This window comes from Hylobates moloch, unplaced genomic scaffold, assembly GCF_009828535.3.
Source record: "Hylobates moloch isolate HMO894 unplaced genomic scaffold, HMol_V3 SCAFFOLD_8, whole genome shotgun sequence".
In the NCBI taxonomy this organism is placed as follows: Eukaryota; Metazoa; Chordata; class Mammalia; order Primates; family Hylobatidae; genus Hylobates; species Hylobates moloch.
In genome coordinates, this window is record NW_026652283.1 from 83,612,746 (window position 1) to 83,631,122 (window position 18,377).

General features: G+C 37.4%; 1 protein-coding gene across 2 annotated transcripts in view; it reads right to left on the reverse strand.

The window, feature by feature from the left end:
* The window catches only part of SACM1L (SAC1 like phosphatidylinositide phosphatase), a 56,479-nt gene that overhangs the window by 5,549 nt on the left and 32,553 nt on the right, over positions 1-18,377 (reverse strand). For both annotated transcript variants that reach the window (XM_032161825.2, XM_032161826.2), the window contains exons 9-19: positions 17,608-17,693; positions 16,743-16,829; positions 16,158-16,226; positions 8,699-8,778; positions 7,926-8,024; positions 4,750-4,888; positions 2,173-2,242; positions 1,981-2,053; positions 1,164-1,257; positions 962-1,054; positions 185-242 (exon numbers count right to left, since the gene is read on the reverse strand). In XM_032161825.2, the coding sequence (XP_032017716.1) occupies positions 185-242; positions 962-1,054; positions 1,164-1,257; positions 1,981-2,053; positions 2,173-2,242; positions 4,750-4,888; positions 7,926-8,024; positions 8,699-8,778; positions 16,158-16,226; positions 16,743-16,829; positions 17,608-17,693 (948 nt within the window). The remainder of the gene's footprint in view (positions 1-184; positions 243-961; positions 1,055-1,163; positions 1,258-1,980; positions 2,054-2,172; positions 2,243-4,749; positions 4,889-7,925; positions 8,025-8,698; positions 8,779-16,157; positions 16,227-16,742; positions 16,830-17,607; positions 17,694-18,377) is intronic.

Genomic DNA, 18,377 nt, shown 5'->3' on the forward strand with positions numbered 1-18,377 from the left:
CCATCAAACTACTAGGTATGTTATGTTTCTTCCTGTCACATCTAATGACAAATTTCATCTACTCCACTTTACCCATTAAATTTAATAGGGAAACATCAAGTGTTCAGCGAACTCAAAAACTTACGATGTTGTAAAAGGAAGGTCAACATTCTAACTAAGAAATAAACGTGTGGAGCAGACTTACCAGCCATAAGCAAACAGATAATGCACATTGAAAAGGCAACGACCATGATAATAGGCAACTGGAAAAGACAACAGAAAGAGATCATCATTTAAGAATGCTAATCAATGGCTGCAAAATCAGTTGTGCATGCATTGCTTGGGAAAAGAATAAAACTCATCTGTCAGCTAATAGACAGCTAATATCTTTTGTCAACAAAACATTATTATTTATGGGTTCAATCACAACTGCCCTAGACTTTAGATGGGGGATGTGGTAAGATCGGAAGAAGCATGCTTTTGCTCCAAGCCAAAGAGTGCTAAATGGAAGGAGGATGCCCAAGATGAGGACCTAGAACACCAGGCCTCCCTTCCATTCCAGGGCACTTGACCCACTGGAAAGAAAATCCAGAGCGGCTCTTGCAGAGTCTGGTGAACAGAGGAGTCAAAAAGGAGAGAAGCATCAAAAATAAACTTTGCCTTCCATGTAACACATTTGTCTCTGGCAATTTCCTCAATGTAAGAGAACTGAAGTTTTCCTGAAATGAGAAAGCTTCCACATTCCCTTTGCTTATGTGAATTCACATGAAAAGGATGTGTGAGACAGTCTCAGGAAAAGAAAACAAATGCTCCACAGTTACTGTACTCCTCAGCCTGACCTCTTTGGAAAACTTAAGTATTTATATTTCATGTAATGAAATATAAAACAACATATAATGTTTTAAATTAAGGAGACTGAAACCATCTATACCTTCACACACAATGCTTTTAAAAACTTGAAAAATATAAAATGGTTTCTTACAGCCAGGAATTTCCAATCCCTTGGAACACTTAAAGGACTATGAGATTCTAATTCATCCACTGAATAGTTTCCAAGAAATAAGTCTATGGAATCCTAGAACAGAAAGGAAGAAATTCGTAAACTCAATGTGAGATAACATTAGTGATGAACAATGCAAAGATACAACCGCCTAATGCCAGGAAAGCATCAAATACAAACTTACTTGTCTAAATCCATCGGAAAAGTTGTTCTTATAATATCGTATCATTGAGTTCCAGCCATCCATTATAAGTCCCAAATGAGTTCTCTTTCCAGTTCTGGTTAAAGAGGTTAAGTTTTAAGTCACAGGTTTGTACACTGAATTCTCATACTGTTTTATGGCCAATAAGCATAAGGTATAGAAATAAGTGAGTGACAGATTTTAAAAACTATCCCTGAAAATACAGATACTTCACAAAAGAAATCACTTGTAGGTCCAAGAAATACCTATTTTCTTTCTAAAATATTACCAAAGGAGGCACAAAGAAACATACTAATTCCAGTTGCAAAGATAAGAAATATGAAGAGAAATACATAGCCCAGGTTAAGTGGTAGGACACAGCAAACAGACTAGAAATCTTATTCTGCTCCCAGGGAACCCATACAGCAGAAAAAGAGCCACTGCGTGCATAATACATTCAAAATGTTCTAATTCCTCATTACTCAGTGTGGTCTTTGAAAGCAGCATCAGCATCACCTGGGTGCTTTTTAGAGCACATCTCAAGACTGGTGCTTCAGGTACACAGTAAGGTCTGAGAAGCACTGTGGAGCAGTGGCTCTCAACCCTCCCCAAGCATCAGAATCTCCCAGGGTGGCTAAGAACACACCAGTACCTGGGCCTCACTTCCCAGAAATCCTGACTCCACAGGTCTCAAGTGAGGCCCAGATGCTGGAGTCTTGCTGCTGTTGCTGCTGCTGTCTGAAAGCTGCCCAGGTGATTTTTAAAAGCACCAGGACTGTGAACTACTGATGTGGAATGCTATTTTAAAAGCATGGCTTGCCTGGTAAAGTCAGTCTTCAAGGCACCAGTTCCCGCATATTGCTTGGCACAAGCATTTGCATTGTCAGCCCAGGCTGTAGAAAAAAGTAAAAACAGCTGATAATGATTAAGATGACAAACAAAGTTCTAAATCCAGAATATTAATTTATTTCAAAATTTGAGCAACTTTGTCTATATTAAAGAAATGACCTACCATTTTTGTAAATCTTCTCAAATTCATCTTGTTCTTCAAGCTTTTGTCCCACATGCAAAACTCCTAGTCTCTGGAATAAAAACCACACCCAGATTTATGTGTAATAGATTTTAGCAGACATGATTTAGGAAGAAAAAGCAGTCCCCAAATTTTATCTCATGGTTCCTGGTTGCTGGATGCAGGCCAGAAATGTCTGTTGTCTATAGGGGGCCCCAGCTCGCAGCAGCCCTCTCCTGCCCAGGGCAGACTGCAAAGCCTCTCCTGAGGGCACCTTTGCCTTGCAGCCCCCACACTCCCTTGAGGGACAGCAGCAGCACTATACTCAGAGAGAGGGTCAGAAGGGAGAGTGAAAGCTGCTATAGGATTTCAACCACTACTTCCTCCCTCCCTCTTACCCCCAGTCTTCCACTGCCTCTACCCCTTGAGACCCCCTCATATGCATCATCCCTCAACTTCTTCACCCGAGTCACCCCAGCCTTACCCTCTGTCCCACAGACCTTTGAGAATCTGATGAATGCCACCTAATCTACCTCCCCAGAAGTGCACACACACAGACATAGAATATCCCGGGGTTGCTGGGCCCCCTGAATCCCCTCTATGGACTCCCCTTTGGAGACCACCAACCACAGATGACAAGTCCCTGCCTTGTCTCAGACCATCACCTCTGAGAACCACCATCTTCATTGCTTACCTCAGATGACACCTCATCTCCACCTCAGAGGGAGTCATTCCCACCCTTAGACACAGCACAAGAGCCACCTTGGTGACCTTCAGCTAGGTAAGAATTCTGCCTTCATTGGCAGACTTGGAGAGGCACAAGGAGACAGTCCCTACACTAGTAGGCAAAGCTGCTGGAGAGGCTCCTGCCCCCACTCTCTGAAGGTTGGTTAGGTTTCATAATACTATATATAGCATGTAAAATTGTAAAATATGGATTGCAGAGCCTAGTCCAGTAAGTTTTGGTTAATCAGCCATGGAACCAAACCATTCCTAATATTGTTTCTATTAAAAACTACACTCAGAAGACCTTCCAACAGACGAGGACATAGCACAATACAAACTACAGACTACTCCAACAGGGACAGCACTCTTCTGGCAGGTGTGACTTTAAGATTCAAGAACAATTCATTCTGAAGGGGGTATTTTACCTCCATAATTTCTTTCTCGGTATCATACAATTGTCAGAAATAAAGTTGAATGCTTACTAATTACCTGAACAGGAAACCATGTGGTATGCATTGTCTGCCCCTCACAACAAATGCCAATGTGATTTAAAAACTGGGGCTCTACATCTTTTTCATTCCAAATATACACAGAAGAAAAAAACTATTTTTCTCATCAGCATAGTCTAGTGGTAAAGCAAAGCTGTGTCAGAAACTTTTTACTTTGGAGTCAATATCCCTTGCTAGTAATAAGAGAGAGATAAATAGAAACAATCTTGAGGTGCTACTTTTGTATTAATGAAATAGAAAAAAAAAAAAGAGGCTAGACACAGTGGCTCAAGCCTGTAATCCCAGCACTTTGGGAGCTGAGGCAGATAGACTGCTTGAGCCCAGGGATTTGAGAACAACCTGGGCAACATGGTGAAATCCTGTCTCTACAAAAAAATACAAAAATTAGCCAGGCGTGGTGGCACACACCTGTAGCACCAGCTTTGTTGTAGGTAGGTAGGATGGCTTGAGCCCAGGAGGCAGAGGTTGCAGCAAGCCAAGATTGCACCACAAGGCCGGGCGCGGTGGCTCACGCTTGTAATCCCAGCACTTTGGGAGGCCAAGGCGGGCGGATCACGAGGTCAGGAGATCGAGACCACAGTGAAACCCCGTCTCTACTAAAAATACAAAAAAATTAGCCAGGCGTGGTGGCGGGCACCTGTAGTCCCAGCTACTCGGAGAGGCTGAGGCAGGAGAATGGCGTGAACCCGGGAGGCGGAGCTTGCAGTGAGCCGAGATTGCGCCACTGCACTCCAGCCTGGGCAACAGAGCGAGACTCCGTCTCAAAAAAAAAAAAAGATTGCACCACTGCACTCCAGCCTGGGCAACAGAGCCAGACCCTGTCTCAAGGAAAAAAAAAAAAATTAAAATTAAAATATTGAATGCTGCAAAGAGTTCAATGAAATGGATTTACTTATTCATTGTTGGTGTCAGTGTAAACTGGTATGACGCTCTTGGAAAATAATATATTTATTCTCTTTAACCCAGTAATTCCACTTCTAGGAATTAACATGAAGGAAATAATTCAAGTTAATAATAACATATACAGATACATTCTCTACAGTGTTATTTATAAACCAAAAATGTAGCAATCTGAATGGCTTAGTAAATTATGGCACAACAATACAACCATCAGAAACTGTGATTACATAAATGCTAAGGGAAAATGGCAAAAGTGAAAACTGCATACACAGTCTGACCCTAGTTATGGAAAATGTTACATCCATGGGCAAGACACAAAAATAAAAAGAGCTGGGTTAGGGTGTGGGCGATGTGAATATTTTTTGTTACTGGGTTTTAAAGAAGATGTTTGATTTTTTGCTGTGTTGTTTTTCAATTAAAAAAAAAAAAAAAAAAGCATTCGCACCTGAAGTTGGGCCTGAAGTGAACGACGAGCTAACAAACTCTGGATCACATTGGTTCTATCTAGACAATCCATGCAATTGCTTCGGAACACGCCTTCCTGGTTTGCCACCACCTGGCCAGCAGAGTCCACTAGAAAATAACTAAAACACATTTGTATAAACACTCTCATACCAAAGTAGGTCAGATTTACTAAGGACTTAACTCTTACAACATGGGTCTCATTTCAGTGACATTATTAAAAACTGTAAATTAAAAGGTCAGACAGGAATGTGTGGTCAGGCATATGTGATTATCCTAGACCAAAAAGAAGTCTAAATAGCTGAGGCAAGACAGCCCCCCATCCAAAAAATGGCTGAAGATTAGAGATCATCTCACCCCAAAGACGTGAAAAAGTAGAGTTAAGAGTATTAAAAAGGTTGCTGTGCAAATCAATCGTGTTTCCCAAAGCCAGATGAGGGTTTCCTCTAACATAATTATTCCAACTATATCCCTAGATGTCAGGGCTTTATGATTCATATACTATCTTTAGAATCCTCTGGGTTGCTTGTGAAAAAAAATTCCTGGCCTTGAGATCAACTGAATCAGAATCTCTGAGGCAAGGACTGAATATTTTGCATCAAAAATACTTTTAGCTGGGCATGGTGGCGCATGCCTGTAATCCCAGCTACTTGGGAGGCTGAGGCGGAAGGATTACTTGAGCTCAGGAGTTCGAGACCACCCTGGGCAACATAACGAGTCCCCGCTTCTAAAAGAACAGAAACGTAGCCAGGCATGGTGGTGCATACCTGTAGTCAGAAGGCTAAAGTGGGAGGATCACTTGAGCTCAAGGGTTAAAGGATGCAGTGAACTATGATCACACCACTGCACTCCAGCCTGGGTGACAGAGCAATATCCTGTATCTAAATTAAAAAAAAATTTTTTTAATACCTTTACAATTTTTTTTTTTTTTTTTTGGAGATGGAATCTCCCTCCGTTGCCCAGACTGAAGCACAGTGGCATGATCTCAGCTCACTCCAACCTCTGCCTCCCAGGTTCAAGTGATTCTCCTGCCTCGGCCTCCTGAGTAGCTGCGATTACAGGCACTCACCACCATGCCCGGCTAATTTTTGTATTTTTAGTACAGATGGGATTTTGCCATGTTGGCCAAGCTGGTCTTTAACTCCTGACCTCAGGTGATCCGTCTGCCTTGGCTTCCCAAAGTGCTGGGATTACAGGCGTGAGCCACAGCCCCCAGCCAAAAAACAACAACAACAACAACAACAACAAAAAAATTCTTTATAAAGAACAATTGGGTATTATTTGAAAAATCAGTTTCGCTTTCTCCCCTTAAACACCCAGATGTCTGTACCAACCACAGTTACCAGGTCCCATGTTTTCTTTAACAAGCTCCTTGATAATTCTATGAATTCAAAAATCTGACAACACACAGTGTGGTGGTTAAGAATACGGATTCAGGAAGCAAACCATCTGTTTGCTAGCCTTAGCATCATACGCAACTTACTAACTATAGAACTTTAAATAGTAAGCTTTTTCATCCACAAAATGGAGGTAACAGCAGCACCACCATTAGGCTTCTCTAAGGTTTGAATGAGATAACACATAATGCACATAAAGTACTTAGCACAGTGTATGGAACACAGCAAACAATGAATACTGGATAATATTAAATATTGAAACTATTCTTCAAAATCCAAAAGGAGGAAGAAAATGCAACAGATTCATCAAGGGCTAAATACAAATCATGACCTCAGGAATAAGAGCCTGGAAGAATGTGTTAGGATGAAAAATCTACATATGGATCATGCAGAATTGGTAAGGTTTGTTTAGAGTTGGTGTACATATATGTGTGTGCAAGGGTGTGTGTGTTTGTACCCCATTAATACTTATAAAATCCTAGATATGTTATAAATATTATTGCTTAAACTATACAGTAAGTTATCATCTCCACTTCACATATGAAGAAACCGAAGTCTGAAGATAACTAAGTGGCCCTGGGTCATATTACTACTAAGAGAAAAACAAATTCAAACCAAGGTGTGTTGGATCCCAAAGCCCAGATTCTTTCCACTACCCCAAAAACCCTTAGAAAAGTCTCGAGAGATCATCTGAAAGTCACCAGTGAAAGCTCTGCTCTCCCTGTGGACCACAGTGAACGGCTACAAACACAGACTCTGGAGTCAACTCTCCTTCTTTCTTACACTCTTGTATGGCAGCAGTTAATGGGTGAACCCAAGGAACTACCTCCTCCAACAACATGCCAGGGCCAGACAATGTTTTCTCTGATTGCCCAACAACAGGAGGTCAATTTCCCTTCTATGTTTGTGACAAAACCTCACAGAAAAAAAGCAGATTTAAATAACTGTAGTTGATTACCTAATGTATATAAAGATATTTTTGAAAACTGAGCAAATGTCTATCAAAGAGGTTTTACTATATTATTGTGTAACAAATTAAAAAGTGCATTTGGGTTGCCAGGTTTACAACTATCACACACAGGCAGAAGAAAATGGTAGTATGATTTACAGATTCCTTCTTCTGGCTTTAAAATCGGTAAAGACTGACATGCATAGAGTACGATAAACCTGAACCAATGATAATATAGTACTGCAAAGACATTCAGACCCTTTGATCCATTAATCCTACTCTGAAGAATTTTTTTAAAGAAATAAATTTAACAGATGTAAAATATATATAATGATTCATGGCACCACAATCTTTCATGATAAAAAGAGGAAAGGAAATAAACCAGGTGCTCAGGGTGAAGAAAAGCACTTTCTTAGAACTATGTTATGACAAAACAGAATACAGAAAAGCCATTAAACACTATCATTACAGACACTGTACAGTTTAACAACAAAATACTTGTGATAGAATGTCTAGCGGAAACAAAATATTAGTAAACCAAGTTCAACTATATAAAAATCTGTAAATGTGTGGTAGATAATTTATAAAAATATGAAGACACCTGGCCTTGGGTCATTTTTAAAAATTTAAAAATATTTTGAAGTCACCAACTCTCATCTTTCCAGTAAAGAAATTAAAAATAATAAAATAGTATAGACAAGCAATGACAATCCAGTGAACTGTATTTGTAAGTCTGCTGGATGACACATAATAAAATATGACTGATAGATATACCTCTTCCCTCTACCTCCTTAAGGAAATAATATAGCTTACCTTAATTCATCTTGCATTTCTGCTACCTGATCCAATAAAATACTCAGTCGATCCCATCTCATATTTTTACATTCCTTATGGAAGTCAAAGGCAATGTATCTACCAAAAGAAAAGATATTCAGAAACAGACCAGAGATCATTCATTTTCCTTCTATTAATAATACCTTCACAAGCTGATTTTCCTCTTTATATCAGTGCATACACATTTCTTGGGAACACTAGAACCTCCTTCACTCTGGGTTTATCACTATACATATACTACACGCACACACACATCCCTTCTCATGCTCATACCTAGCAGAGGAAAAAATATATATATATATGACATGTGCAGATATAAACATGAAAATATATGCATATATCTATCCTCACAGGTTCTTCTGGGGCCCTCAGGAGGAGTAGAGGAGAAACACAACAAATGCTAGTGAAGTAAGCTCAAGTACAGCAATCAGGTATGCACTGCAAAGAGGCCTAGTCCAAATTCCTTAAGACAATTCTAGTGGCAAAGTATTATCTATGGAAACTCTCTGGAGCACAAAGCCTCAATGAGGGAATTTTAATCAGAGACTAAACTCAAAACTTGACTGAAAAGAAGTGATTCTGCAACATAAATTATGCTAGAGAAATTTCAAGCCAACAAAATATCATGCTTTGATCTACTATTGAAAAAAATGCAAGCTGAAACATATGTCTAGTGAGCTGTATGTAATCATGCATATATGTAAGTGCACATCTGATCTGAAAAGACCTGCAACAGATTTCTAGTGAGGTACCTCATCATTCCACTTCCCAAAGAAGACACCATTGTTGCAAATGTCTGCTCAAGTGGCTTCTCTGAGCCCTTCTGGTTAATCTGTAAAAAATTTCAAACACCATAGTTTTCAGTTTATTTCAAAGGAGAGAGTGGTATCAGAAAAAGGACAAACTAGGAAGCTCTAAGCTCTCATCATTCTCCCACAGAAACATAAAAAAAAACCCAGAAGCTGTCTGAGCCAACTTTGTAGGAGCTCTGAAAAACGATCAAAGGTTTTATAGTAACCCACCCAAGCACCCAATAAAGAAAAAGTCACTTTCAAAATGGTGGGAAAGTTTTGTGGCATTTAACTTGTCCTTGACCCAGCCCCTCCCCAGAGTGGTGACAACCCTAGTCTTACAAGGGAATAACCGGGTTCTCAGTTCCCCTCATCAAACTAGAGGAGGCAGACCAGACTTTATCTGCAAATAATTGTGTATATCTGTTGTAACATGAAGGACTAACTCGTCTCTGTCCCACATATCTCTGAACACGGGCAGTAAAAATGGTGACCACTGCTTGTAAAAGCTACAAGAGGAACACAAACCAATGGATGCCTGAGGCAAAAAATTCTGTATGGAGACATACAATAGACCATCTAAAGGCTGGAGAAGAAGCTTGGTGATAATTCTTGGGAAATTAGGACTTTCAAAAGCAGCCATGTATATGAAGGAGTTTTGAAGGCCACCCACATAACCAGGCAAGATGCATGCTCAGAAGAGTCCTGAGAAGACCTTAAACCTTTACCACAGACTGATCCCTAGGCTCACAGCAGGCCTGGCTACTCAGTAAAGGACTGCCCCAGCATACAGCAAGTCTGCAAAGAATGGGGGACAGGGTTGTTCTCTCATTTTTGCTTTCTTTTTTTGTTAGTTTGTCTATTTCAGTTCTTGGAATTCAGTGAAACCTGTCAAAACAGCTGAATAGAAGCAAAAGGAACAGACCTCAGTGAACATACACAATAAGAAACAGTTTTGGCAAAAATAGTTTGGAAAAGTCTCAAAAAAAAAAAAATGGATTAGTAGAGTCTTTATTCAAATAAAACAAAAAACCCCAGCAAACCCTAGGGGAAAAGAAGACTCTGATTTCCAGAGTTATGATATTATAATAATCAAACATAATTTAAAAAAAAATCACAGGTACAAAAATAAACAGAAAAACATGGCTCATTCAATGGAACATATGAAATTGACAGAAACTGTTCCTGTGGAAGCCAAGACAGGACTTGGCTTATTAGACAAAGACTTTAAAGCAACTGTCTTAAAAACACTCAAAGAACTAAGGGGAAACACAGATAAACAACTAAAAGAAATCAGGAAAACAATACATAAACAAAATAAGGATATCAACAAAGATAGAAAAATTATTATAAGAAGCCAAAAAATAATTCTGGAGCAAAAGAGTACAAAAAGTGAAATAAAATATTTAGGACTATGGGAATTCCAGGAAGAGAGAGAGAAAAGGGGAGAGAGATTATTTGAAGAAAAAAAAAAAAAGCCAAAACCTTACCAAATGTGATGAAACATATGAATCTACAAACCCAAGCTCTGAACTCTAAGGAGACCCACACACCAAAAACATTATAATCACATAGTTGAAAGACAAAAACGGAATCCGGAAAAGCAGCAAGAGAGAGGAGACTCATCACACACAAGAGATTCTCAATGGGATTATCTGCCAATTTCTCATTAGAAATCTTGGAGGTCGAAGACAGTGGGATCATATATTTTAAAAGCTGGAAGAAGAAAAAAACTGTCAACCAAGAATTCTGTATCTGGCAAAACGTCCTTTAAAAATGAAGGAAAAATTAAGACATTCCTAGATAAACAAAACCTGAGGTAGTTCATTATTAAACCCAATCTATAAGAAATGCTAAAGGGAATCCTTCAGGTTGAAATGAAAGGATGCTATACAGTAACTTGCAGCTATACAGAGATATAAAAATTTCCAACAGGCTGGGCATAGTAGATCACACCTGTAATCCCAGCACTTGGGGAGGCCGAGATGGGCAGATCACTTGAGGTCAGGAGTTTGAGACCAGCCTGGCCAACATGGCAAAACCCTGTCACCGCCAAAAATAAAAAAATTAGCTGGGTGTGGTGGCCCACACCTGTAATCCCAGCTACTCAGGAGGCTGAGGCAGGAGAATCGCTTGAACCCAGGAAGCAGAGGTTGCAGTGAGCCGAGACTGTGCCACTGTACTCCAGCCTGAGTGACAGAATGAGACTCCATCTCAAAAAATAAATAAATAAATAAATAAATAAATAAATAAATAAATCCAAAAAGGTAAAGACAAGGGTAAATATAAAAGCCAGTATTATTGAAATCCTGGTCTGTAGCTCCACTTTTTATTTCTATGGGATTTAAAAGTCAAATGCAGTCAGGAATGGTGGCTCACATCTGTAATCCTAGTGCTCTGGTAGGCTGAGGCAAGAGGATGGCTTGAGGCCAGGAGTTCAAGACCAGCCTGGGCAATATAGTGAGACCCCCATCTCTACAAAAAACACAAAAAACTTAGCCAAGATGGTGGTATGTGCCTATAGTCCTAGCTGCTCAGGAAGCTGAAGTGGGAGGATTCCTTCAGCCCAGGAGTTCAAGATTACACAGAGCTATGATTGTGCCACTGCACACAAGCCTGGGCAACAGAGCAAGACCTTTTCTCTAAAAAATAAATACATATATACATAAATAAGAGCCAACTGCATAAAAATAATTATATGTTGATGTTACTGAAACACAATATATAGATGCAATTTGAAATGTCAACATAAAAAGGAAGCATGAAGGCTTTACAGGAATAGAGCTTTTATATGCTTCTGGTAGCAATCCAAATTAGATACTTATAACATTAGGATGTTATATGTAATCCTCATGGTAACCACAAAGAAAACAGCTACAGAATATACACAAATGAAAATGAGAAGGTAATCAAAATATATCACTACCAAAAAAAAAAAAATCAACTAAGCACAATAAGAGACAGTAATGGAGGAAATGAGGAACAAAAAGCTATAGGACACACAGAAAACAAATAACAAAATAGCAGAAGTAAATCCTTATCAGTAATTACTTTAAATGTAAATAGATTAACTCTCCAATAAAAACAAGTAGACTGGCAAAATGGAAAAAAAATATGATCTAACTACATGCTGTCTCTAAGAGATTCTTTAGTTAGACCTAAAGACACATATAGGTTGAAACAAAAAGGATGAAAAAAGATATTTTGTGCAAATAGTAATCAAAAAAGAGCTGGAATAACTACACTAGTGTCAGACAAAATACACTCTAAGTGAAACATTGTTACAAAAGACAAAAAAAGAACATTGTTTATTGATTAAATGGTCAATTTTCCAAGAAGATACAATTATAAACATATATGCAACAAACCATGACAGCCTGAAAATATAATGAAGCACACTGACAGAACTGAAGGGAGAAACATAAAATTATATAATAATAGTAGGGGCTGGGCGTGGTGGCTCACACCTGTAATCCCAGCACTTTGGGAGGCCGAGGTGGGCAGATCACGAGGTCAGGAGATTGAGACCACCCTGGCTAACATGGTGAAGCCCCGTCTCTACTAAAAACACAAAAAATTAGCCGGGCATGGTGGTGGGCGCCTGTAGTCCCAGTTACTTGGGAGGCTGAGGCAGGAGAATGGCACGAACCAGGGAGGCATGCCACTGCACTCCAGCCTGGGCGACAGAGTGAGATGCCATCTCCAAAAATAAATAAATAATTTTTAAAAATTGTAGGAAACTTCAATACCATACTTTCAACAATAGATCAGACAGAGACGAATAAGAAAATAGAGAATTTAAAAACCATCATAAACCAATCAGACCATATTACTCTACCCAATAGCAGCAGAATACACATTTTTTACAAGTACACATGAAATATTCTCTAAGACAAACTATATTCTAGGCCACAAAACAAGTTTTAACACATTTTTAAAAATTCAAATCACATTAAGTATATATTCTGATCACAACAGAAAGCTATAAGTCAAGAATAGAAGGAAGACTAGAAATTTCACAAACGTGAAAAACAAACAACATACTGAACCACTGGTTCAAAGAAAAAATCCCAGCAAGAGAAATTAGAAAATACCTGAGACAAATGAAAACAAAAATACAATATACCAAATGTATGAAATAAAGCAAAAGCAGTGGTGAGGAAAATTTGTCGCTGTAAATGCATACATTAAAAAAGAAAACCTCAAAGCAATAAACTAATTTTACACTTTAAGGAACAAGAAAAAGAAGAGCAAACTAAGCCCAAAGCTACCAGAGGAAATAATATCAGAGTAGAGATAAATAAAATAGAAAATATAAAAACAATAAAGTCAATAAAAGTTGAACTTCAAAAAGATCAATAAAATTCACAAACTCTTAGGTAGAATGACCAAAACAAAACAAAAGACTCAAATTACTAAAATCAGGAGTGACAGTGGACATTACTAGCAATTTCTGAAAAGTAAAAAGGATTTAAGAGAATACTATGAACAACTGTATGCCAAGTAGGATAACCCAGATGGGCGAATTCCTAGACATATAATCTGCCAAAACTGAATCATGAAAAAATAGAAAATCTAAATAGACCAATACATAGTAAGGAGATTGAATCAGTAATGAAAACAAACAGAAAAAAAAAAAAAGTCTCCTAACAAAGAAAAGCCTGGACTAGATGGCTTTACTAGTGAACTCACCAGTGAATTCTACCAAAATTTAAAGAATTAACACCAGTCTTCCTCAAACTCTACCAGAAAGCTGAAGAAGAGAGAACACTTTCTAACTTATTCTGTAAAGATAAGGTTATCCTGATATCAAAACCAGACAAAGATATTACAAGAAAAGAAAACTACAGGCCAATATCCTTTATGAATATTAATGTAAAAATCCCCAACCAAACACTAGCACACCAAATTCTGCAGCATATTTAAAAAGTATATACCATGACCAAAGAGATTTATTCCCACAATGTAAGGCTGGTTCAATATACAAAAATCAATCGGTATACCACACTAGTAGAATGAACGGAAAGAAAAACAAATGAGCATCTCGATTGATACAGAAAAGTATTTGACCAAATTCAACACCCCTTCTTGATAAAAACACTCAACTGGATAACTTAGAAAAAGAAGAAAAGTTCCTCAACATAAAGGCCATTATGTGAAAAACCCACAGCTAATATCATATTTAATGATGAAAGACCAAAAGCTTTTCTCCTAAGAAAAGGAATAAGACAAGGATGCTTGCTTTCACAATTTCTGTTCAACACAGTATTAGTAGTTCTAGCAACAGCAATTAGGCAAGAAAAAAAAAAAGGCATCCAAATTGGAAAGGAAGTGTAAAATTATCTCTGTTCACAGGTGACATGATCCTATATATAGAAAACCCTAAAAATTCTGCAAAATAGCAATTGGAGATAAGAAATTCAACAAAGTTGGAGCATACAAAAATCAAGACACAATAATCAGTTGCATTTCTATATACTAACAATGAAACATCCAAAAAGGAAAGTACAAAAACAATTTCATTTACAATAGCAAAAAACAAACAAAAAAACACCACTCAGGCATAAATACTCAAAAATATATTTAAACAAGCAGGTGAAATGCATGTACACTGAAAACTGCAAAATATTGCTGAAAGAAATTTTTTAAAACATAAATAAATGAAAAGACATCTGAGTTGATGGACTGACAAACAACATTATTAAGATGACAGTACTATTCAAAGTGATCAATCTGTCAATTCAATGCAATTGCTACTAAAATCCCAATGACATTGTTTGCAGAAATAGAAAAACCAAGCCTAAAATTCATAAGCAATCTCAAGGGATTTCAAGTAGCCAAAATAATCTGGCAAAAGGAGAAGGAAGTTGGAATTATCACATTTCCTGATTTTAAAACTTATTACACGAAGCTGTACTAATCAAAACAGTGTTATCCTGTCATAAGGACAGATGCAGAGACCGATGGAATAGAACAGAGCCTCAAAATAAGACCTTACATATATGTTCCACTGATTTTTTATTAGGGTAACAGACTATTCAAAGGAAAAGAACAGTCTTTTTATAAATGGTGCTGGGAAAACTGGACATCCATATGCAAAAGAATGAAGTTGGACTCTTACACCTACACCATATACAAAAATTAACTCATGTGCAGTGTTAAGAAGTAATACACAGACACACATACACAAAACAAAAATTAACTCAAAACAGACCAAAGACCTAACTGTAAGATCTAAAACTATAAAGACTCTTAAAAAGAAAATATAGGGGTAACTTTATGTTATTGGATTTGGTGACAATTTCTTGAATTTGACACCGAAAGCAGAGGCAACAAAAGAAAAACTAGATAAGCTGGACTTAAGCAATTTGTATACCAAGGACATTGTCAAGAGAGTAAAAAAACCAACCTAAAGAGTGGGAGAAAATATTTGTAAAGCACCTGTCTGCTAAGACATAAATATCCAGACTTCATAAAGAATGAATACAACTCAAACAAAAAACAACCTGATTAAAAAACAGCCAAAGGATTTACATAGACGTTTCTCCAAAGAAGATACACAGATGGCCAATGAGCACAAGAAAAGATGCTCAAAATCACACAAATCATTAGAGAAATGTAAATCAACACCACTCCACACCCATTGGGATGGCTATAATTAAACACACACACACACACACACACACACACACACACACCAGAAAACAATTGTCAGCAAGGATATGAAGAAACTGGAACTCTGGTGTATTGCTGGTGGGAATACAAAATGGTGCAGCCGCTATGGCAAACAGTATGGTGGCTCCTCAAACAGTTAAACATAGAATCACCATATGATCCAGCAATTCTACTTCTAAGTATAAGCCTAAAAGAACTGAAAACAGGGACTCAATCAGATACTTGCATACCACCAATGTTCATAGCAACATTATTCATAATAGCCAAAAAATGAAAACAACCCAAATGTCCATCAATAGATTAATGGATAAGCAAAATGTGGTATGCATGTACGTGTGTGTGTGTGTATACACACACACACACAATGGAATATTCTTCAGTCTTAAAAAAAGAATGAAATTCTATACATGCTACAAGATGGATGAACCTTAAAAACACTAAAAAAGACAAACATTGTATTATTCCACTTACATGAGGGTACTTAGAATAGACAAATTCAGAGAGACAGAAAGTAAAATAGAATTACCAGGGGCTGTGGGGAGGGATGTAATAAGAAGTTAATTGTTTAATGGGTAGAGTTTCTGTCTGGTATGATGAAATGTTGTGGAAATGAACAGTGATGATGGCTGCACATTACGAACTACTTAATGCCACTGAACTGTAACTTAAAAATGGTTAAAATAGTAAATTTTCTGTCGAGAAAAAGTTAAGGCTTTTTTCCCCCCAAGAAACATAAGAAACATACCAGATTGATGATAACTTGTTTTCCATAAATAATTACTTGGGAATCAAAATGCCTTTGGAAACCGTCCATCTAGAGGGAAAAAAGTTACATATTTTACTGGAGTACATTATGTAATTTATAAATATAATTTAAATATTTATATTTTTAAAGGACCTCCTTAAATGTTTTATTTCTATATTCAAAAGAATGATGTCAGGATGTGAACTATGTCTTCTAGCTATTGTAAATGTCATCTAGTAACCATAAGCTATTTTACTCTGAGCTGCAACACTACCACTTTAATTCTGAGTACAACCTCAGTGGAATATATTAAGTACTCTAAAAAGCATAAAGTTACAAATCTTACTGAGAACTCTCAAATCCTTACTTGCCACGCCATTCAATCATAGTTTGTTTTTCTATATTTCTAATATGCCACCCACACACCTTTTGGTTTAGGGGTTTACTATGTGCTGGAACCAAGAAGAAGAGCCTCAAAGATGTTGAATGCTGATTTATGGGGAATAAATACATTCTTTACATGCAAATTATAATGGTATTAAGCTTCTATTTTTAGACAACAAAAAAGGCATGCAAGATACACACGTGATTTGCTACTTTGCTGATCTGTGGCAGTGGTTTGTACTTGAGGTTTGGTCTTTGGGACCAGAAAACAGGTATTGATCCTCGAGTCTAAAAGAAAAGAGAGAAATGAGAAAAGAAACACAAACATACTTGTTTTTCTCACCTTACTTATTGTCAAGGGTATATAAATTAATGAATATGCAAGGGAAAAAATTAATACAACCTACCAACAATTTTAAAAGTCCACGTGTATCTGCTCCTAAAGTTCATATTTGATGGAAAAACATTTAGAACTTTTTCTCCTTCTAGTTTTATATACATGGCATTTGTGTAGTAAGACAGTTATTTCCTTGAAATTCTAAATTTATCTATGAGTAAAAATTAACAGGTTACATCTGTTATATAATTTGGCATTATGAAAAATTAGAAAACTGCTTTATTAATTTTCAAATGGATATGTTTATGAACATATGAATATATTTGGCCACTAACGCTCTGGAGCAGCAAGTGGTACACAACTCCATAAGGCAACAGAAGAGACATCTCACAGTGGCAGGTAAAGTCAATTATAAGCCATCAGCTTGTCCTATCATCACTGCCCTGAATACGTGTAAATGGTTCAACAGACAGATGGCTCCATTTCCATAACTCTCTTTGCATCTCCTAGCCTACCCTCTCCTCTAGGGATTTAATTTAAGGGCAGGAAATGGCAGCAGGTTAGTGCCAGATTAATGGACTTTCCTTTTTTGGGGTGAATTTTTTCTGCACTGTAGATAAAATAAGAATGGAGGAGAAGGGAAAAGACAGAAATTTCAACATGACAGAAAATTATAATCCAAGCAGAAAAGGCCAACTCGCTGACTGCCTAACAGACACAACAACTTGCCTGTACAAATGAAGCTTTGCTCCCATTGTAGTGCACAATTTGTTCTGTTTCTACAAAGTTAGCTGCATGGCCTTCAGAATCAATTCCTAAATAGAAAAAAAATTAAGAATTAACTATACTGATTACATAAAGAAACACGTCAGAAACCCACTAATTCAGGTTAACTTGGAGAGAATTAAGTCAGTTCAAATTAGTGGAAAAGTCATTATGAAAATACAATTCAAACAAATTCATTATACATGATCAGAAAACTAACAGAAGCTTGCTCACTTTAAACAGGCTTAAAGAGGAGTATTAAAAACCTATTAATAAATAGATGAAGTTGGTTGCTCTTAAATACATTGATTGTTTCTACATACAAAATTCCTCTAAAATAGTGTTTCTCAAACTTGAGGCATCTTTTAAAGAAAAAAAAATTCTCAAAGACCCCTGAGAAAATGTCCATAGATCTTAATTTGAAAAATACTAGTTTGAAAGGTAAAACTATCAATTTAGGCAATTATACTTAGTAACAACACAATACTCAACGTAAAGACAGGCCATTTTATTTATTTAATTTATTTTTTGAGATGGAGTTTTGCTCTTGTTGCCCAGGCTGGAGTGCAATGGCGTGATCTCAGCTCACCGCAACCTCCACCTCCCAGGTTCAGGCGATTCTCCTGCCTTAGCCTCTCAAGCAGCTGGGATCACAAGCATGTGCCACCACGCCCAGCTAATTTTTGTATTTTTAGTAGAGATGGGGTTTCTCCATGTTGGTCAGGCTGGTCTCA